The sequence below is a fragment of the Eupeodes corollae genome, chromosome 2 (genome assembly GCF_945859685.1).
Source record: "Eupeodes corollae chromosome 2, idEupCoro1.1, whole genome shotgun sequence".
NCBI lineage: Eukaryota > Metazoa > Arthropoda > Insecta > Diptera > Syrphidae > Eupeodes > Eupeodes corollae.
Window position 1 is genome coordinate 52538686 of NC_079148.1, and position 23422 is coordinate 52562107.

The window sequence follows — 23422 nt, forward strand, 5'->3', positions numbered from 1 at the left end:
AGATTCGAAAAAAGGCTGCCAAAAATCTTCACTAAAGTGTAACTTGATATTCAGTTAACCCAGTGAATAAATTAAAAGTTTAAAATTATCAGAAAAGTATTATTTATAGAAACAACTTTAATAGCATTAAAAGCACTGTAGACTGTAACGTTATATTATACTGGTCAAGACATAACATTCATCCATTTATGGATTTCCTTATCAAATAATTTCTCATTTGCAATATTTTATTAAAGCAAATACCGATTAAATTTAATTTGTGGTAAATTATTTGTTATGCAAGCGGGAAACAAAGGGTTTCTGCTATGTTGCTATAGTTATGTTATGTGAAACGTTATACTCTTTTGACAATGATATGTTTTGTATTTTCACATTTATCGCTAATCGAAGCCACCTGTACAAACGTTCGTCGGAAGCTCAATTAAGGTCCTGCCATCATGAATGATTGATCTTTTCTGTTTTTTTCTTTGTTTAATATGTTTTTTGTTTGTATTTTATTTGTTCCATATGCATATAGGGTACGCATGTGTATTGTATAGTGTATGATTCAATGCGCACCCCCATCCTGCCCACCATAGCCACTCACCATCATTCCTCATCCTCGACATCATCAACATCATGCTAGAATAATCGTATAGGAACAAGGCAACAATTGAATGAATCACAACTCAAGCGAAAAGCAGGAATTTTTGCACCCAATTCAGGGATAAATTCCCTCGGGACGTAGACACTTGGCACGGGCACGGGCATCACAGAACTCTGTGTGGTTCTGGTTTGCCTTCACTCTTTCCTTACACAATCATTCTATACACTTCGCACTCACTTTTGATGTAAACCGCCAATGGAAAACTTAACCAACTGATGTGGATAATTTTTTGAGTGGTTTTACCGTCCTTAGCATCCTTTCGGCTAGCGGTCTATACCTACTATATAATAGAGTTGAATAGCTACATAATACATAACGGACGGATGCAACACACCGAGAACTGAGTATAAGTGAAGGTAGTTAGGTATGTTCGTATATACAAGATGGGCAGGTGTTATAATAGACTAATGTTCACACGGTAGTTTAATCCGCTTCTCAGATCCCCGACAGTATCATGACTGATTAACGGTATTCCTTATGCAATTCGTTGATGGCAATGTGCCCATACTTAGCAACTTTCAAAACAAAAAAATACAACGAATAGAAAAAACTTTCGGGTTAAAAGGTATTAACGAGAGCAAGGGTGTCCTTTTTAGAAAGCGATTGTATCATGGGTATTATCCTGGTATTTAAAGGCTATCGAGAAAGGTTGGCCGATGTCGGTGTCGCTGTCGCTATCGCTACCGCTGTCGTCGTCGTTTTCGTTGTCGTTGTTTAATAAACACATATAGTTAGATAAAGGATACACCACACATATGTAGGTACATACCTATACACTCCCATACCCATCAAAAAACTAACTCATTACGTGGCGTTAACGTAACCTCTTTTTGCAGGACGTTTCTAATTTAATTCTGTAGAAAGGATGTTGTGCATGACTGAGCATACATGGGACTAATTATAATAATTTCTGTTTGGAGATTAGGCTATGCAGTTTTAAGTGGCCAATGGCTGATATGGCTCGATGAGTTGAACGCCATCAAATATGTAACTGTTGGAGGGTTAGAAAACACACTGATGTTTTGGGGTGTGATGTAACATCAGGGGCGCATATATACTATAAACCTCTAAAACCTCCATCTATACCTTAACACCTACCCTGTATAGGTATATACATTTCATAACATAGATGATTGTGTCCGTTTCACGATGTCCTTGTTCTCCTATGGGATGAGTTGTTGAGAATGAGAACATTCTATAAAGCCTTTTGTGTCCTTTTGTATACCATGTTACTTATGTTTGTGTAGATATCTATTTTGAGAGGATATCTTCCTTCCTATAACTACATAAATGAATGCAAACTTACACACAACAAAACATACAAGGTGGCAATTTTGAAGTTGAGCTCATTTGGCAAACGGATTGTTTTACGTAGATTAAAAGGTGTTACGTTGAACTACAACGATGATGGAGATAATGACGATAATGTTGCAATGCTATAATGATAATGGCATTGACTATAGTTTGGTTAGGTCGAGTCAAGAAGCTGACATATTAATTTTGTATATTTTAGGAATGCAGCTTTATCATAAGGTTATGCATGCTTTAAAAGCACCTGTAAGGCATAAGCTTGTGTTTTGTAGATTTGTAGATTATGAATAGAGTATCAGTAAACTTAAAATAGTGGAAATCAGTTTGGACATAAATGTTTGATATTTTGAAAAGATGTTTCAGGAGATTTTGCTGCTTTGTTTTTTTTTTTGTTTTTATAATTAATAATTAATATTTTAAGAAGTGGCCAAAAATATCATGAAATTTTACACCTTTATGATCTTTTATATGCTCAGGTTTTGAAAGAAATGCCTTCAATAGCCTTTAGAAAGCTACCTTATCAAAGTAAGTCTCTAACAGAAATATCAATTCACCAATCAGAGCAAAAGTTTTCAAAAAACTGCCACCGAATAAGCTTAGCAAAATATTGGAAGAAATAAAATTAAATTTGAACCATCTGTTTAAAATTAATTACTTACTTACTTAAGGTGGCGCTACAGTCCGCGGCGGACCTGAGCCTCAACCAACATGCGTCTCCAGCCAGCTCGGTCCCTAGCTAGCTGTCTCCAGTTTCGCACGCCAAGTTGGTTGAGGTCCCCTCCCACCTGGGTGCCCCACCTGAGTCGCGGTCTTCCTCTACTGCGCCGTCCCTCGGGATTGGATTCGAAAACTTTCCGGGCTGGAGCGTTGATGTCCATCCGCTCTACATGACCTAGCCATCTAAGCCGTTGGACTTTAATTCTGCTAACTAGGTCAGTGTCGCTGTACAGCCCGTACAGTTCAACATTATATCTTCTCGTCCATTCTCCATTTATGCGTACGGGACCAAAAAATCACCCGAAGAATTTTTCTCTCGAAGCATCCTAAGACGCTCTCATCTTTCTTGGACAGGGTCCAGGCCTCAGAGCCATAAATGAGAACCGGGATGATGAGTGTCTTATAGATGGTGATTTTAGATGCTCGAGAGAGGACTTTACTTCTCCATTGCCTTCTAAGTCCAAAGAAGCAGCGATTTGCAAGAGTTATTCATCGTTTGATTTCAGCGCTGGTGTCGTTGCCTGCATTAATAGCTGTGCCTAGGTAGACAAAGTCCTTAACTACCTCAAGGTTATAGCTGTCCATGGTGACGTTTTGTCCAAGACGTCGTCGTTCAGTGTCCTTTTTTGATGACAGCATAAACTTGGTCTTGCTCTCATTGACCACTAAACCCATCTTCTTCGCTTCCGTCGCAATGCTCAAAAACGCTCCACTGACATCTCGCTTGGATCTTCCAATAATGTCAATATCATCTGCGTTTCCGAGTAATTGGATTTACCTTTGGTAGATTGTGCCTCTGGTCTTGACGGTTGAGTTTTGCACAATTCTTTCCAGAACGATATTGAAGAAGTCGCATGACAGTGCATCGCTTTGTCTTAAACATCAAGTGCATCGGTAAGATCTTTTCTGGCCTTAATAGAGCAGCGTGCATTCTCCATCGTCAATTGCACTTGGAATTTAAGTACATATATAATTTCAAACAAAAATAATCTTCCAATTTCTGTAATAAGTACAATACGTCTTTCTCCAATACTACCAAATACACATTCACATTCACATACGCTTAAAAGGGAAGAGGGCATCAAAAAAAAATAAGAAGAGCTTTACTTGAAGTATAGAAAAATGTTCTATAGTTACTAGAAAAAAAATTTGGCCTATCTTTTAAGAACAAACTAATGTTATATTGGCAAGTACTGAAGCCTATTTGACATATGGCATCCATCAATTTGGCTTTACAATGAAATGAAATGCTAAACTCATCGAAAATTACAAAACAAGTTGAATTTCATGTTTTTATAAAATTCCAAGCATTTACAAACGCTAGCGCTGATGGATATTTTAAGTTGAACAAAAAAAGCTTTTGAAACAGACGTCCAAAGCTCTCAAGACATTGGTTGTCTTAATTTTGTAGTCATATAACAAAGTGAAGTACTAATTCGTATCCCAATCCAAGTATAAGAGGTTGGATAGGCTCACCACTTGATTTCCAAAATGTTATGTTGTTTTCTGATACCTTGCGTTTGTCTCTTCTTCAAAGATGAATACCATCATTTTCATGTGTCCTACTCCTCAGGTCTCGTTCCGAGCGGATGGAAAACCGCATTTGTCCAGCCTATTAACAAAAAAGGCGAATCTTCCTCACCGACTAATTATCGACCGATTGCACTTACGTCCCTTCTTTCCAGTGTCATGGAAACGCTGATTAATTATCAGCTCAAGAAATATCTAGAAGAACGGAAGCTTCTTAATGACCGACAGTATGGCTTTCGTAGCAATAGGTCCACTGGTGATCTCATGGTTCATCTCACCGAACAGTAGAGCAAATCTTTACATAGTTTTGGAGAAAGTAACATTTTATATCAGGCTCTTTTATCGAAAATGCGTGCTTTCAGTTTTCATGAATCCCTCCTTCATTGGATAAGTAATTACCTTTGGAATCGTTCAATAAAAGTGGTATTGGATAGATTCAAGTCTGAAAACCACAAAATAAATGGTGTGTCCCAGGGCTCTGTTCTATCTCCAACACTCTTTCTCATTTTTATTAATGATCTCCTGTCTGCAACATCTAATCCAATACATTGTTTCACTGACGAAAGTACTCTTAGCTTCTCATATTCGTTTTCAGATTCACACCCTTCTTCTTCGGATGTGGAACTGCAACGACAAAATATGATAAGCTACGTCACTTGAACATCGTCGAAATGTTTCTTGTCTCACCCTCTTTTACCGTTATTTTAATGGTTTATGCTCTAGAGAAATAGCCAGCTGCATTTCTCCCCTTAAACAGTTCAACCGTAATACTCGCGCTTCTAGGAATGCTCAACTTCGGTCGTACTGTCAAGTACAGAGATTCGTTCTTTAGCCGTACTATGCGAATGTGGAATGCCTTACCACACTCTGTCTTTCCCAGCTATTGCAATATTCAGGACTTCAAAACCAATGTGCACCGACATCTCCTTTCAACCCCTTTCTCCCTTTCCTAGTGCTTACACTGTGTCTACATAATAAGGGTAATATATGCCTTTGAGTGTGCGCTTATTATAAAAAAAAAGTAAATCTTTGATGGTGAACTTGCTTCTTAGCTTGGCTCCGGTGTTCTTGAAACTGCTGCTATTGAAAATAATTAGAAATGAAGTCTTTTAAGTATCTTCAGCTCGAAATCATCTGAAAGGAATGAAAATTAAAAAGGATAACGTTAGTAAAGCACTGTTTGACATTTATGTATTTATTAATTTTATACAGAGAATTTAGAAATTAAGTTGACATCAATTTCTATAATTGTTTATGTAGACATAATTTAGATATAGGTTAAGATTTAGTTTTATTTGTATTTCAATCATTATAAAAAAGGAACGTAATTATAATTGTCGGTACCTTCTCCAAAATTAGTATGTCCCAAGTCTTTCTGTTTCTGTAACATTTTAGTCATTAATGTTTTCTTTCGGGAAGTTTTTTGATGTTTTCTAATGATTTTTCCACAAGGAAGGTATTGATGTTCTGGTGCATCGAACATTTGAAAGTCTTCATCGATCTAATAACGAAATAAGAAAAAACATACATATAAACATGGTCATAGGATTGTATATCATTTGTGCTCACTCAAGAACTGTTTTAGAAAACTTCATATCTTTGAAAGAAAAAAAACCGACCTGTCAAATATTTGTACATTCATTTTTGTAGTCAAAAAGGTTCGCATAATGTGTAGGAAAACAAAATGAAAAAATATGAAAGTTTTTTTTGGTATTTAAGATTTTCAAAAACTATTCATTCAAAACTTAATCCAAATGAAAATAAAGGTGCAACATTTTTAAAATTTTGGACTCCTTTTGTAAATTTCTAAACATTTAGCGAATTACTAACTAGTAAATTGTTAAACTCATAAAAAATATAGTTTAAAATGTTGCGCCAATGTTTTCAACACACAATTTTATGTTATTTGATTGAAAACAGATACTTGGAAAACTTAAACGCCTATTTGTATATAACGTACCAGTCTGTATCTTTAGTTTTTTATAAAAGGGCCATTTTTCCAATATTTCGCATTGTTTGATGGAGTTGATTGGATACAGGACGCCCACAAACTATTGAATTATTTGACCGATAAATTGTCATACTTAAAGCTATTCAATCAAGTTTCGGTATCTGACTCTGAATCTAAAATTGAAAGTAAATTTTTTAATAAAATGTTATAGGTTTCTTGTATTATAATTAAACAGTTTTTAATCAAAATTGAAACCAATTTTTAATTTTAAAGCATTTGCAATTTCAAGTATATCACAAAAAGCTAGTTCGTTGTTGTTTGTAATTACGGAATGATTTTTTCGTTTTCTGTTAAATAACGTTGTTGTTGTTAAAAGCAATCATTTCTTTTGTAAAACTCCATTAAATGCTTTCCTCTGTTTTTTCCTTGAGGATTGTAAGCAAGCTGATTAAGCTTTTAGATCTGGTGATTAAGATGGCCATGAAGTCGAAAGGCTAAGAGTTGACGACATTGAGGAAGCATAATCTGACCCTGGAAATGAAAAAAATAACGGAGCACTAACATTATTGCGCCATTGCTTAATATTACGTTCAAAATCGATTTGGTCTATACTGCTTGCATATCATGCCACTTTATAATTTTCCGAAATTCCACGGCAATTTCTGCATCTGTATGGAAAAACTAGTAAGGGCAATGGTGTATTTATAATGCAAAATATATAAAATAAAGTATATATAAAAAACGAAGGTGTTTGGATTCTAAATTTAAAAAAAGAGGCTGGGATGCGACCCACACTGATAACTTCCTATCCCGTCTGTAGATTTGTCTTGCTTAAAAGTTTGTCTAGATTTTATTTTTTTTTATGAAAAAACGGACTGTTGGATTTTTGTATAAAAATTACTGAATATTGAAAACAATATTTTCTGTGAAATAAAATAAGTTTGAAGAAAATATTTTCAATTTTTAAAAAGCTATTTGAGTCGAAAGTAAAATTTTAGCAAGTTTTATTATTTTTTTTTTTTAGAGTTTTATTTTTTGTGAATAAAACTGTCAATTCAAAATCAATTGTTATTAACTTCTGTTAAATGTTTTTTAGGTTTTTAATTTTTTTTATAAAAACTGTCAATTTGATTTTTTTTTTCCAAATTTTACTGAATGTTAAAAACACTATTTTTTAAAAGATAAAAGTAGTTTAAAGCCAATATCTACAATTTTTGAAAAGATATTTGAATCGAAAATCAATTTTTACCAACTTTGAGTAATGTTTTTTTAGATTTTTATTTTTTATAAAAAAAAAGTGTCAATTCGATTTTTCTCAAAATTTTATCAGGTGTTCGTTGCACAAAATTGTTTTGGAGATGAAATCATATTTTAGTCCATAAAATTTTGGAGTTTAAAATTTTTTTTTCAGTTTTTTTTTTATTTATAAAAAAACCGTTAAATGTTTTTTTTTTCAAAAATAAACTTCTTTAATATCACTTTACAATATATTATAATAAATTTAATTCAAGTCTCTAGCGTCTTTGGTTCGTAAGATATTTAGGTTTAACCAAAATTTTCAACTTTTTTTCAAACTGCTATGGTAAAAAAAACCACCCACTCAATTTTCTTGACAGCCCTTTCTGCATCTTTCTGCCTTATTATCTGTATAACAAAATTTATTTGAAATTTATATCTCTTTTGGTTCTTGAGCTATGGACGACGAAAAAAACGTTGCGAACGTACGGACGTACGAACGTACGGACGTACGAACGTACGGACGTACGAACGTACGTACACACGCACGCACAGAAATCTTTCTAGAAATCTTTTATTTCGACTGTAGGGTCCTTGAAACGTCGAGAAATGTCAAAATTTTCAATTTGACAAATCGGACCCATTACAATAACTTCCTTTGGGAAGGTAATAATAACAGAAGTTGTCAAAACAAACACACTGTATCACACAACCAGTAACTACAAAGGCATTTAAAATCAGAAACAGACCGTCTTAAATGTACGAGAAAATGTTCGGATATTTAAAAAGCTACGGGAAATTATTATATTCTTAAAATTCATCAGCTGATCTTTTATAGATTTGTCCTGATTAACTGTAAGTTCTTTGAAGATAAGACAAATAATAAAAACCGAACACATTAATAACCAAAATTACTCAAAATATATCCAAAAAAGTAGTACAAGTGTTTATAACACTTATGAAAGCAAAATTTTGACGAACCTACATTTTCCCAAAGCCTCATTCCACAGCAAGAATTTGCAAGGGATTTTATCTATTGTCTAGGGACCAATTCTATGCTTTTGTTTCTATAATACGTCAACTCAAAATTAACTCATTGAAATTTTTCATTATATCATTATATGAAAACCAACGATATGTATTCCGATTTCGAGTCCAATGTAGAAACTGCGTCATTAATTCGATTTCATTCAATCCTCTCCCCATTAAAGTATCTACTCCGATTCAAGTTTTTATTTAACAGCCATTCCCGCAATAACTCCAATATTTTAATCCCACAAATCCAGGTAATCTCTATCCAGAGAAAAAACGATTTCTGATGTGCAACAAGTAAACTATAGGATATGCCCAGAAACATTAAAATGAATGTCCCTTACGAAATCAACTTGAAACACTATTAAATTCACACATTTTAATTTACGACATTTTAGGTCCTTAATAGGTGCGTGCGTCAATGATACGCTCCTAAATATACATAGATTGGTTACAAACCTATAACCTTCCTCTTCCTTTATAGCCTTAGCCTATACCTACGCTTAGCTATTTGATGTGGGATAAATTGATGGCTCTCCTGATTCTTGATTCTTATACAGAGATTATCATGAATCGAATTCTAATAAAAAGAGAGGCGTGTACATAAATACATGGAGATGTTGCAACAGCATGCTGAAATAGTGTGTCCGGTATGTATAGGCTTAGCTTAGTCCGCTTTCCCGATTCAAATCTTAACGAGGAATAATTTTTCTTTGTCCGATCGTAAATTTGCGCGTCCACCCAACTAGATTTCTCGCTCAAGTGCTGTGCACCAGATTCATGTCGAGTTCCTTGACAGTCGTGTTATAGTCTATACCAAGTGTATGAATAGCCTCAGAGACCAAGTATAGTGTTTTGCCCACTCGTGGAGAGTTTGGTGGTGTGGAATTTTTGTTGACTCGTGGTGCTACGACTCTGGGAGTGGAAGCGCATAAAGCAGGTGGCTAAAGTCAAAATGTATGCACCGAAAATCACCACGCATTCGTCTTTGACTTTTCTTTTTTGTGCACCATCAAGTCGTATAAGATAGTTTTCAGAAGGATTCACGGTTTAGGCAACTGTGCTCAATATATTTGCACATAACAGACCTGCACTTTAGTGTGTATGTAGGTCTTTCAAATAGAGAAAAAAAAACACCACCTACTGGTACTTAAACCAAGCAAATAAAACGCGCAAAGCGTCCAAAGTAAAGTGCCTATGAAAATTGTTATCGTGCAGAGTCAAACTTGTAAATTGGCTAGAAAATCAGCATCCACATGAGTTGGTGTTATTTTTTGTGCATAATAAATCTATTAATGTGCGTCGCACCGCCACCATAGCGTTTCGTAGTAGCGTGGCGTGGCGTCGCATGGCAGAGCGGTGTAACCCAGAAATGGCACTCTATACATAAATATATTTAACCAAACAAACTGATTAATGTTCGCTTTCTTCAAGTAAAGTGCGTTGTTCTTTGACATCAATGCTGCTGTAATATTTCTCCATTGTATCGTATCTGCAAATTTCTCATGTGTAAAAAACCCAGTTAAAGAAAAAACTCCAATGAGAACCGTTTGGCAATATGAAAAAGCCAATGAATTCTTCAGGAACTTTAACTGGTCACTATGCTTCCTCTATAGTGACGTAGAATTCCAGCGCAGATATGGGTTAAAATCAAATTCTCTGTGGAATGAGAGATTTTATCCCGAATAGGGTAAAATTAATCAAACCTAAAGAGAACTCATGGTTTGATTCGAGCTGAAAAGAGGTAATTAGGACCAGAGAAGTAAGTTTCCGGATTTATAAAGCCAACCCCACTGAATAAAACCGGAATAAGCTCAAACAAGCCAGAAAGACTTGTAACGGCCACTTTCGACAAACCAAATTTTTGCATGACCATAAATTAAGGCAAAAAATACTACAAAGTCCCAAAGGTAGTAAAAATTTCTGGTCATTTGTAAAAAACGTAAGAAACATCTCGTCATCCTCGGTTCCAACGCTTGTCCACAATGACGCTTGCAGCACAGTTTGCTGTTAATTCAACGCTACCGGAGAGTGTCATGAGTCCTGCTGTTCTTAGAAGCATAAACGATCCTATAAGACGAATCTTCTTTCGCACTCGTGCAGTTGCAAGAGTACTGAGAGACCTTGACATACAAAATCCGCTGGCCAGGATAGTATTCCCCCTATTGTTCTAAAGAGGTGCTCATCAACGCTGGCAAAACCATTGCTTAAACGTTTCCATCTTTTCTACTCTACAGGTCACTTTCCAAACGGATGGAAAGCAGCCTGTCCCTAAAAAAGGCGAATCATCCTCCCCCTCTAATTATCGTCCAATAGCACTCACGTTCCTTCTTTCCAAGGTTATGGAGACGCTGATAAATTATCAGCTTAAGAAATATCTTGAAGAATGGAAGCTTCTTAATGACCGGCAGTATGGATTTTGTAGCAATAGTTCCACTGGAGATCTCATGGTTCATCTCACTGAACAGTGGAACAAATCTTAACATAGTTTTGGAAAAAGTATTATTATTGCACTTGATATTTCAAAAGCATTTGATAGAGTTTGGCACCAAGCTCTCTTATCGAAAATGCAGGCTTTTGGTATAGAAGAATCCCTTCTTCGTTGGGTTTGAAATTACCTTTCGGACCGTTCAATTCATGTAGTGCTGGACGGGTTCAAATCTGATATTCACAAAATAAACGCTGGTGTGCCCCAGGGCTCCGTTTTGTCTTCGACGCTCTTCCTTATTTTTATAAATGATCTTTTGTCTGAAACTTCTAACCCAAAAAATTGTTTCGCTGATGACAGTACCCTCAGCTTTCATATTCGTTTTTAGATATTCATCCTTGTCCTTCGGATGTGGAACTTCAACGGCAGCGTAGGATAAGCTCATTCAATTCTGATCTCGACAGCATTGTACAATGGGGAATCAAAAACCGTGTGGAATTTAATGCTTCGAAAACTCAATGTTGTCTCCTGTCGTTAAAGCGTAACCCACCCCTGCATCGAGGAAACTAATCAACTTTCAGTACTCGGTATGAATACCACAGATCACCTCTTATGGAATGATTACATATTCGATACTGCAAAAAATGCTGCTAGGTGCTTAGGATTTCTTCGACGGTCCAAGAAATTTTTTACCTCTTCCGATCTGGCTATAATTTACAAACCCTTCATTCGTCCAAAACTTGAATATAACTCGCATATTTGGGCAAGTGCTCCTAAAAAAAGTTTAAGTTTTTTGGACAGGATCCAAAAAAGAGCTTTGAAAATGATAGGCGGTAGAACTATAACCGAAACAATTACGTCACTTGAACACCGCCGCTATGTTTCATGCCTTTCGTTGTTCTACCGATATTTTTATAAACAGTGTTCTATCGAATTAGCCAGTTGAATTTCCCCCCCTTAAAGAATTCATCCGTAATACTCGTACTTCTAGGAATGCACATCAGTTTAACCTTGAGCTCAATTTCAGACGTACTGTCAAGTATAGAGATTCTTTCTTTAACCGCACATCGAGAATGTGGAATGCCTTACACAGCTCTGGTTTTCCCTATCATTTTGATATTCAAAACTTTAAGACCAATGTGCATCGGTATCTCCTCCTTAATCCTTCCCTATTTTCCTAAAGCTCGCACAGTGTTTAAACTTCAAACATGTTAAGGGTAATAATAACCCCTTGAGTGCCCGTTTATTATAAAAAAAGAAAAAAAATGAGGCGAGGTTTAAAAAATCTCCGCATATAAAATCCAACAATCTGAAATATATGACTTTCTTAGATTACACGACGGGTATCATTTTGCACATCAAAGAATAATTCATGGTCGGTTTTAATTCAATCTTCCCTTGCAAAAGAAAAATTAAAGCAACTCTATAAGATCAAACCGAGCAATTTCAATAAATCTAATTAATTAAAAAGTGCGTATACGCCCTAGTTAACTTTTTTAGAAAAATAAATGTGAATCCTTTGTGTTGGTTTATCTAAATGTTGTTTGACTTTTTTTGATTTTGTTATTAATTGTAATTTTTAAGGTTTCCTAAATTCAAGGTTCCAAATTCAGAAAAGTCAGAAATAAATGAAGTGAAAAGAGAAAATTTCTAATTCATACCCTGATATGAAAATGAGATTGAGAATAGACGTTTCATTGCTGTCTACCTTCATCAATCATCATTTTAATCTAAATAATTTTGATTTGCCAATATTCTTATGTTCGTACCTAATAAGCTGGTGGTGCTGAATAGCTGCTTATTTTCCCAACCCGCCGAATAAGAATACAATTTCAAGAATTGTCGGATGATGCTCACAGCAGGCAGCCTCAACGACAGTATCCCATTTGTCTGCGAGCTCCACTCGTTGTTGAAATTATACAAACATACACACTCATAGATATATTTATAAGGTATAAGTATGAGGAGGATTAAGTGTGCTTGCAACCCTTTCGTTTTCCTTATGTGAAACGGAGCAAAGATTTAGTACCTGCCATGTCAAATTGTTAAATATTTGCGCCATCACCGAACCTAACTGAACCGAACTCAAGTCGTGTGACTGAATTTTGTAGATGTGTATGTTTGTAGAGTATGTACGGTACTTTTGCGGTACATCTCTACATCGTCATCGGATGTGTGCCAACATATATGACGGAATCCAAAAATTCCTTCCAGCAGCAGCGTTAACACTGTGTCTTGATGCCAAGTCATCAATTCCAACATATCGTGGAATTTGAGGGTTTCCGGTTCCCAAAAGCAAAAGCAAAAGTAGCAACAGCAGGAACAGCAGCAGCATGCTTATCCCAGGCCCAAAGTATTTGTTCTCGTGGTCGTCGTGCTCGACGACGTCTTTTGTTTTTGTCAATTTTCAAATTAATCGTGGACCGTTTCAGCTTCACTTTCCTCAGATTATCGTTGCTGCCTCCCTTACCATTGGAATCGGTGCAACTCCGAGAACGGCACACTATAAGGCAAAGGCATTCATTTATATTGAGAATTCCGACTAATGAATGGAGCATGGTCATAGTAGATCCCAAGAATAGATGAAGGAGTGTTCATGAGCATTGAGAAACTACAGGCTGGCAGAGCCTGCGGGATGCACCGCACCGAGTGCTCGCAAAGTTGATAATTATTGTCTATTTTGGTCGACTGATGGAGTTGTGTAGACCTGTGAGAAGTGAAGAAAGAGAAGGGAAGGAATTTCAAAGGCGCACACAGGCTAGATACTTTTTCATTCAGAAAAGTTTTCGAACACCGGTGCATCACTATATGCAGTTTCGCTACGGGATTTGTGCATCTATTTTCGAAAGACACATTTAGTCAGATAAGCATCATCACAGGGAGATTTCTTGTTTTTGATTGGCCCTGGTCGTGTGCCAACAGTCAGTTTGATGGGACTTTCCGGTGATCACATTGGACCTATCAAAATAAGCCCAACACAATCTCTAAATGTGGTTGTAGGTACATGAATGCAATTATAAGGCAATGGCTTTTTTGGAATGATACAAAAAGTTTAAAAAATTGAATTAAAAAAAAAACGTTCAAAAGAAAATTGGATTCGAAAGGCTTACCTTTAGATACGGACATGTTGACATTCTATTACTGCTTCTTTAAATAGATTTTGATGTAAATAGCTGTGAGAGGTTTTGATTCTGTGAATTAAAGTGCATGTAATTCTTATGTTCGAAGACTGATCTGCATTCAAACTAATGGTGATTTTTTTTAAAAATTTTGTGAGTATTTCAAACTAAATTGGGAGTTTTGAAGTCCATTCTGACAATCAGGGCTCTTTTTCTTGATAAAATTCAGGCCTTACTTTGTTTAAGCTGATCTCAAAATTCGATGAAAATAGTAACAAAAGTTTTGAAAATTTAACTTGCGTTTTGCATTACGTTTTTCACTATTAATAATTCCCCAGTAGACAATGGTGTGGAGTTTGGAATTTAATGAGCTTATCATACGCTTCGGTTTTAGGTCTTCATCCGAAGGACAAGGATGCAAATCTAAAAACGAATATGAAAAACTGTGGGAACTGTCGTCAGCGAAACAGTTTAATGGATTAGAAAAGGCAGACAAGAGATCATTTATGGATATATGAAAAAAAGACTTGGAGACAAAAGGAAACCCTGAGGAACACCTTTTACATTTATTTTCTGAATTTCAGACCTGAGGCTATTCAATGCAACTTCTTTTGAAAGGTTAAAAAGATAGTTACTAATGCAACGTAGAAGATACTATTTTCAATACTTAAAGCACATAATGTTAATAAGAGAGCTTGGTTACAAACTGCCTTTAATGCTTTTGACATACCAAGTGCAATAATCTTAAACGGTTTCACAGTTCGGTTTGATGTACTATCAAATCACCTGTGGGGGTTATTGCAATAAAAACCAAACTAGTTTGAAGGCCTGCCATTTGTCCAAAGTTCAAATCCTAAGATAGATGAATTTCGTTATTTGTTTGAGAATTCAAATATTGATATTGCGTGGGTTTGTGAAACTTGGTTCACTCATGATGTAATTGTAACATGAATGGGTTTAATTTGTTTCGCTGTGATAGAAGTTGTCGCAGAGGCGGGGTTGTTGCAATTTTTAAGCACAGAGGTATAAACTGCAAAATAATTCTCAAGTCTTCACCAGGTAGTGAAGGCGAATACTTATTCATTGAGATTAAGTGTAATAACAATAAAGTATTGCTGGGATCGGTATACCGACCAAATCGAAATATTGAACTAACACCGTTGTTTTCAATATTAGACGAGTTAACCTTTGTGTCGATAAAAATACCACCGTAGCTAGGCTGGAAACAACCAAAGAAAGTTTCTGGCTGGTGTCGGCATATCTTGGGCATGACCACCTTGGCCCTCTCCCTGGAAAAACCCTGGAGAAAGTCGTCGCTGAAGCGGAAAGGCAAAGGATCCGAATAATTATTGGGAGCGATGCTAACGCTCATCATACTGTATGGGGCAGTACGAATATCAACGAGAGAGGTGTGTCTCTTTTTGATTATATTCCTGATACTAACCTCTTAGTAAGTAATGTTGGAAATGAACCAATCTTCATAACTAAAACTCGACAAGAAGTCTTAGACATAACTCTTGTCTCAGATAGTATACACCATATGATCTTGGACTGGAAAGTATCTAAAGAACATTTGTTCTCCAATCATAGATATATCGAGTTCAATATAAACGTGGATGATAACCCGAGTCCATTGACTTTTCGAAACTATCGGAAAACTGACTGGGCTTTATACAGAAACTCATTACAGAGTTTACTAGAACCTGGACTATCTAGTCCTTCCTCTAACGCTAAAGAACTTGACAACCTCAGCTATTAACAGATCGCTAGAAATTGCTTGTAAACTTATACACATAAGAGGAAAGAGGAAACCACAATGGTGGGCCTCAGAGCTTGACTCGCTTAGGAAAAAAGCCTCTAATTGGGACTCCTACAAAGAATCCCTAAGAATCTACAAGAAGACTCTAAGGAAATACAAGGGATCTTCTTGGCGATCCTTCTGTGGCATGATAGAAGACACTTCTGAAGCCTCTAGGTTACGAAAAATTCTTTCAACTAATCCAGCTATGCCAAGCTGCTTGAAAAATACAAAAGACTCCTGGGCCAATTCAAGTAATGAATCGCTGAACTTACTATTGGACACTCACTTTCCTGGTAGTTCTCTTACCGAAACTTGCAACAGTTTTATACGTTTAAGTTCAAATTCAACATATCCACAAGGTCTAATCACAAAGGATAAGCTACAATGGGCTCTCAACAGCTTTAAACCATTTAAAGCTGCAGGAACAGATGGAATAATACCAGCAGAATTACAAAAAGCTTCTGATATAATTGCACCAATCCTTGAGGCAATTTTTACCAGCTGTCTTTACCTGGTCCATGTTCCCTCGGCATGGAGAGAAGTTAAAGTTGTTTTTATACCCAAAGCAGGTAAATGCTCGCAAGTCAATCCTAACGATCTACGACCTATAAGTCTATCATCATTTCTTCTTAAGAGCTTGGAAAGATGGATTGATATCCATTTAAGCGCACGCATCGATACAAGACTTTTGTCTTTGTCTCAACATGCCTACTGTAAAGGTAAATCAGCGTTACACACTTTAGTACGCACATTCCCTCCACCATAAAGAGTTCACTATGGTTGCTTTCCTTGACATCGAAAATGCCTTTAACAACATGGACACATCTGCAATCACATCTGCACTGACATCTCTAAATGTAGAGAGTTCGTTTCGGGAGTTAATACATTTAATGCTTACTAGCAGAATTATTAACTCAAAACTGGGCAACTCTTCTGCTAGACTATTCGTTAGTTGAGGGACACCGCAAGGTGGTGTCCCATCCCCTCTCCTCTGGAAAATAGTGGTGAATGAAATCCTAACTAGTCTGGATGCGGAGGGTTTCAGATTGATAGCCTTTGTGGACGACGTTGCTATAGCAATTTCAGAAAGCATCTAAATATCCTAAAAGAACTCTTACAAAATGCCTTGGACAGACTAATACTTTGGGCTGATCGGTGTGAACTGAATGTTAACCCACACAAAACCGATCTGGTCTTATTTCGAGGAGATACAAAATTCCATTTGTCAACCCTCCTTATATTAAAGGAATCCAAGCAAAAAATTAAATTGGAAACGCAACGTACAGGAAAGAGCCAAAAAAGCTACTGTAGCTCTTTTTTCTTGCAAAAAAGCTTTTGGTAATAAATGGGGTTTCCAACCCAGAATCACGCATTGGCTATACACATCGGTAATAAATCCGATTTTAACTTACGGTGTGGCAGTATGGTGGACTGCTTTAGAGAAAGGTATAAACAGGGATAACCTAAATAAAGTCCAACGTTCAGCTTGACTATGTATAAGCGGATTGCTTCACACGTCCCCGTCTGATGCACTGGACACCTTGCTCTACCTTACACCTCTTGACATATTAAGCAAACAAATAGCTGCAAGCTCTGCTATTCGCCTCAATGCTTCGTTGCAGTGGACTAACAACAACATTGGCCACTCCGTAATTCTAAGGTACTTAGAATCAATTCCAAAGCACACAGACTACACCATTCCCCAACTACAATTCGACAGAAACTTCCAGATTTCTATACCTACCAGTTCTTTTTGGGAGGATAGGACATTCTTGGAGGATGAGTCAAACCATTTTCACACAGATAGGTCAAAAACAAAAGAAAGGGTTGGTATAGGTGTGTACTCTGAACGACTGAAATTATGTATCTCATTTCACCTTCCCAATCATTGTAGCGTGTTCCAGGCGGAACTTTTGGCGATTAAAGAAGTTTTGTCATGGCTCAAAGAAAACGTGATATCAACATCTAATATCCGTATTTTCTCTGACAGCCTGTCCGCTATCAAATCTCTGGACTCTGTCTCTACAAACTCTTTAACAGTCCATAACTGTCGATCATCTCTAATGGAGATGGTGCAATAGTTTAATATTCACCTTCGCTGGGTGTCGCGTCGGGCCATAGAGACATTCCAGATAACTGTAAGGCAGATGAACTCGTCAGGAACGGTACAATACAGCCCATCCTACCACGTTTGGCAAGTACTGGTACACCAATCGCTACTTGTAAACTGCTTCTAATGCAAGACGCTGCGAGGAGAGCAGGCACCAGGTGGACCAACATCTCCACGTGTCAAGCCACACAAAACATCTGGCCAACACTGGATATAAAACGTTCAAGGTGTTTGCTCTCTCTTAGCAGATCGCATATAAGCTCGATAATAGGTGTCATAACCAGACACTGTCTAATAGGAAAGCACGCCACGAGACTAGGAGTATTCTCAAATGACTTTTGCAGAAGCTGTATGGACGAGCGAGAGGAAGAAACGGTTCTTCATCTTCTCTGCACGAAACGCAAGAATTACCTAGGAGAATTCTTCTTTAACGATCTAAACGATCTAAATCATATCGGTATAATCAGCCTCTCACGTTTTGTAAGGGACTCAAGCTGGTTCCATTGAGCTTAGGAGGAAGCCTCAAGATTCATGTGGTATCACAATGGGCCATTAAATTGGCCTAAGTGTGTCCGTTTCCACCTTGGACAGCCACTATAACCTAACCTAACCTAATCTTTGTGTCTCCGTTCATAATTGTTGCGGGGTATTTCAACCATGATGTGCTAAGAAGCTCGGAACTTGTGGATAGAATGGGCTCATTGATCCTGTAAATATGGCTACTCCAACATATTTCACCAGACACGGTAGTACTTTACTTGATATGTTTTTTGTAAGCCACACTGAGAAGGTTCTTCTTTACGACAAACTATCTTCATCATGCTTCTCTAATCATGATTTAATTTACCTTACATTTGAATATTCACCTATGTTTAAGAGATTTTAAAAATGTTAACAGGCTGCATCTAGAAACTGATTTGAATCATATTGAGTGGTACCTAATATATAGTATGGCTTCTGTTGATTTCTTCAAAATAATATTGATTATCTCTTCAACCTCCATGTTCCACTTGTTACTATGCAAGCTAGTAAGAAAGACCAGCCGTGGTTTAGCAACTATATTAAGGATCAAATAAGAGAACGAAATTTTGCATATAAGCGATGGAAAATCTTTCGGTTTAAAGCATTGCATAATGAATATTCCCAAAAATCATAATGGAGATGATTATCGACTAATACCTGTATTACCTTTTCTTTCGAAGGTTTTGGGGAAACTGATAAATAACCAAATAAGAATTTTTCTCACAAGTAATAAATTGATGTGTATCAATCAATCAGGCTTTCGCCCTAAGCACAGCTGTACTACAGCTTTAATAGACGTCTAATTTTTGCTTCTTGGTTGTTAATGACTACAACGTTCTGAATAGTGTTCAGCTTTAATAGAAGTCGTAGAAAATATCAGAAATTAATTAGATAATGATAAAGTGACTATATTAACGCTTCTTGACTTTTCAAAGGCATTTGATACCGACAACCATTTTATACTTTGTGAAAAACTTAAAGTTCAATTTTATTTCTCTTTTGCATCTGTTAAGCTTATTCTCTCCTACTTAACCGGTAGATCTCAAGCAGTTTTTGCTAACAATGTTATGTCTACTTTCTTTCCTCTGCAGAGAGGTGTCCCTCAGGGCTCTATTTTGGCCCCTTTACTTTTCTCGATGTATATCACTGATCTTCAGTCATGTCTACTGAACTCTTCTGTGCACATGTATGCAGACGACGTTCAATTATACAACAGTTTTCAATTAGGCATGCTTGAGAATGGTGTGCATGAAGTCAACTAGTATTTGAATACAATTGTTATGTGGTCCCGCAAAAAACGATCTTTGTTTAAATCCGAACAAAAACTAAATGCTTAGTCATCTCTAGAACTATAACGGATACCTCATATTTTCCAGAGATATATTCAAACAACTGTCGAGTTCGTCGATTCTGCCAAAAATCTTGGGCTTAAATTTAATAAAACTCTAAGTGGGAATACTCATATTAATCTTAGCCTAGGTAAGGTATTTGGAGGTCTTCGACTGCTCTGGGCGTCTCATCCCATAACGCCTGTTTTCAAAAACACGCCATTCTCAGCAAGTTGTTAATATACTTACTTACTTACTTAAGGTGGCGCTACAGTCCACTGTGAACTAGGGCCTCACCCAACAAACTTCTCCATCTAGCTCGGTCCCTAGTTCAAGACTTCTTGCCTAAGTCTGGCTTCAATGACGAAGCCGCATCCAAATAAGCGCTGTTGATTTTCGTGGTAGCAGTCACCATAGTAAATATCGCAGTTTTTCATCATCTTTTTGCCCGGCCCATCCCATCGTATTTCCTAGATGGCAGTGATATCTGCTTTATAGCGGTCTAGGGCCTCCGCTAATTCTTCGGCCGCACGTAGTATGTTAAGGGACCTAACATTCCACGTGCATATCCGAAGTTCGTTGTCCTTTATTCGTTTGCGTTGGTTGTCAACAGTAAATCCGTCCGTATCCGAGGCTTTTTGGTGCTTCGCAACTATGAAAGCTTTTACGTGGCCAGGAAGTCACCCCGACGGCACAACCTCCAACCTGGAGGGCCAGATCCTAAGTATAACTCCAAGGATGGATAGCCGGATAAAACCGCTCCTTATAGGCCTGGGCTCCGAATAAGTCGAAGAAGCCCTATAAGTGGTTCACTAAGTAGTTCAACCTTACTGGGACTGTAGACGCCACCGTTGATTCCATCTCGAGAATTTGTCCGCTGCCGTATGGATAAGGAGAGGTGCCTTAGTGGAAACACCTCTCCCCACCTCTCTCGTTTTCTGCCCCCAACAACTTCCCACTGGGGTTGGAACCCAATCTCCAGTTGAGGTACTAGGCACCCGATGTTCACCGCGGGGAGGTGAGAGTAGGAGTTGATAGACAGAGGTGGGTTTTGAGAAAAACCTGTGGACGCTTGTGTCCTCTTGAATGCACATGTCCAACATTTGAACATCAAGTTTTTAAGATATAGACTTTTAATCAGCCTGAAGAACACAAACCATCCATATGCGAATAGGCGTAATGTTTGTTTAGTTATATTTGCTAGACTGCTTTTAAGGCAGGAAAACATATTGAAAGGTCTTATTCCGACACATAAATATTCAATCAATGCGACTAATATTTCTAACGAGAATATCATCCCTTAAATGAATGATCGCTAACTCAAAATCTATCATTGAACACTTTTATTTCAATCATTCTGCCAATTTATTTATGAAGAAAGCTAAATTTGTGAATTAATTGATTTTACTACAGTTTTCCAAGGCAACTGTATTTGTTCGAGAATCGAACAATTTCCACAGTCCACGCTGGCATCATGAAATTAAAATACAAAACAAAAAAATATCCAAAAAAAAGGACGAAGAGGCATTTTCCACGAAATATATTGATTTCCTAATCCAAAATGGTATGAAATTTAATTTGATTTTAGATTCCGATTACTCGAACATGACCGTTATTTTTTTTTTAAGTTTTGTCCATACATAAATATAAAATTGGCAATAGATTTGCGAGGGAGTATAACTGGGAAGCCCGTTATAGTATTTTATAGTTCTAACGAATCTCAATTCTCCTGACAAGCAAGCATATAAATGTATGTATAAAAATGAATGTACATACATAGACATAGTATCTATATTTTTGTAGCATTGGGCTCAATTCTCAAAACTATTTTTGTATTCATTTTTACAGTTGCTGGTTTATCAAAGGATTTGCCTATTTTTAGTTAGTTGATACCACTATACATATAGTGTCCTTTCCAGGACCATCAGGATGTTGCTATGAAATAGTGTGAATGTGAATGCTAGTGCAGTGCCAATTTACGCGCCAGACATTTTCTGAATGGGCCTTCTGCCAATGTGAGCATTGCAAATTGGTGGGGCTTAACAAGGTTCGTTGGGTTGGCAAATTATTGTGATTTGTTTATTTAGTTTATTTCAGGTTTATGGATCTAGAATTCATTTAATTTTTAGTTTTTAAATAGTTACTATTTTTGTTTGGGTATAAGGTAGTACAAAATATCTATTGTTTTTTTCTGTATAATAGCGAAAAGGCTTTATTCTCAAATCCTTGATGAAAGTCATCAGATTAAACAAGTTTTAATTTACAAATAGAATAGAGTCTAAGACCTTACTTTCATTGTTTGTTAAATTGCAATGCTTTGAAATAATATCATATGAGTAACAAATTCAGTGTACTTATATTTATATAGACTGATTGTGTTGTTTTTCAATATGACACAATAAGGTCACACTGTTCGTACTTGTCTATTAATATTTCTAAATGTCTTACAATTTTTTTTTCTTTAGTCCAAGAAGAATTTGGAATTTGTCAATTGGATTGTTCTAAAAAAATTACTTTAGGTTAATAGAAATATTTTGCATTTAATAAAATATTATATTGGTTTTTATGCCATAGCATATTTGCTACGATAAAAGAACAACTCGCTCAATTTTATGTTTAGGTTAGGTTAGGTTGGAGTGGCTGTCCTCAAGGGTCCATTTAGATACCACTAATAAGGTTACTCATGGGGGAGTAATGAACTTAAACAAAGCATTTCGTACTTTTAATAAAGTTAGAGAAAGGTTTTGTGTAAATCGTAAAAGGGATTACCGAGAAAGTTATTCCTTCTAATGGAGAGTGCTGGACATGTACATAGAAGGTGTTGGACTGTTTCCTCTTCCTTCTCGTCCATGCAGCTTCTACAAAAGTTATTTGTGTAGCCCCTAGCCTCAGAGCATGTCTTCCTATGAGGCAGTGTCCTGTTAATTCTCCAATTGTAGAGCTTATACTTTGTTTGCTCAGGGATATCAAGCCTTTTGACCGTTTTAAGTCTATGCTTTTCCATATTTGCTTTTGCTAGGCAGGTGGTACTCTGTGACCATCTAGCATTTGTTGATTCTAGAGCATATTGTTTGAGAAGATATTTGCATGCAGCAAGTGGTGTTCCTATGTTATGTTTTTGTCTAACATAAGGCAGAAGTGTTCCGTTTTTGGCGAGCTCATCGGCTTTGCAATTTCCCGGTATGTCTCTGTGGCCCGGCACCCAAATGAGGTGAATGTTTAACTGTTCCGTCATCTCATTCAGAGATGATCGACAATCGTGGACTGTTTGAGAGTTTGTGGAGACAGACGCGAGAGATTTAAGAGCGGCTTGGCTGTCCGAGAAGATTCGTATATCCTTGAAAGATATAACGTTTTCTTTGAGCCAGGATAGTGTGTCTTTAATTGCCATTACTTCTGCCTGGAATACACTTCATTGATTGGGAAGTCTATAGGATAGACTGAGATTCAGTTGTTCTGAAAATATACCACTTCCAACTCCGTGATCGGTCCTTGAACCGTCTGTATAGAAATGTACCGCATCGTCTTCCAGGGGTCTCTCTTCTTCCCAGGAGGATCTTGAAGGGAAGGACACATGGAAGTTTTTACCGAATACCATTTTTGTTGTGGTATAGTCTAAGCGATCTGGGATAGATCTGAAATTGTCTAGAATAGTAGCATTTCCAGTATTGTTACTGTTCCATTGAGAAGT

The 23422-nt window shown here is 36.8% G+C and overlaps 1 protein-coding gene across 1 annotated transcript in view; it reads left to right on the forward strand.

The window, feature by feature from the left end:
* LOC129944913 (uncharacterized) overlaps positions 1-625 on the forward strand; it is a 10177-nt gene extending 9552 nt beyond the window's left edge. Inside the window, exon 7 of the mRNA XM_056054573.1 lies at positions 518-625. Within this exon, the coding sequence (XP_055910548.1) occupies positions 518-625 (108 nt within the window). The remainder of the gene's footprint in view (positions 1-517) is intronic.
* The last annotated feature ends 22797 nt before the right edge of the window (positions 626-23422 follow it).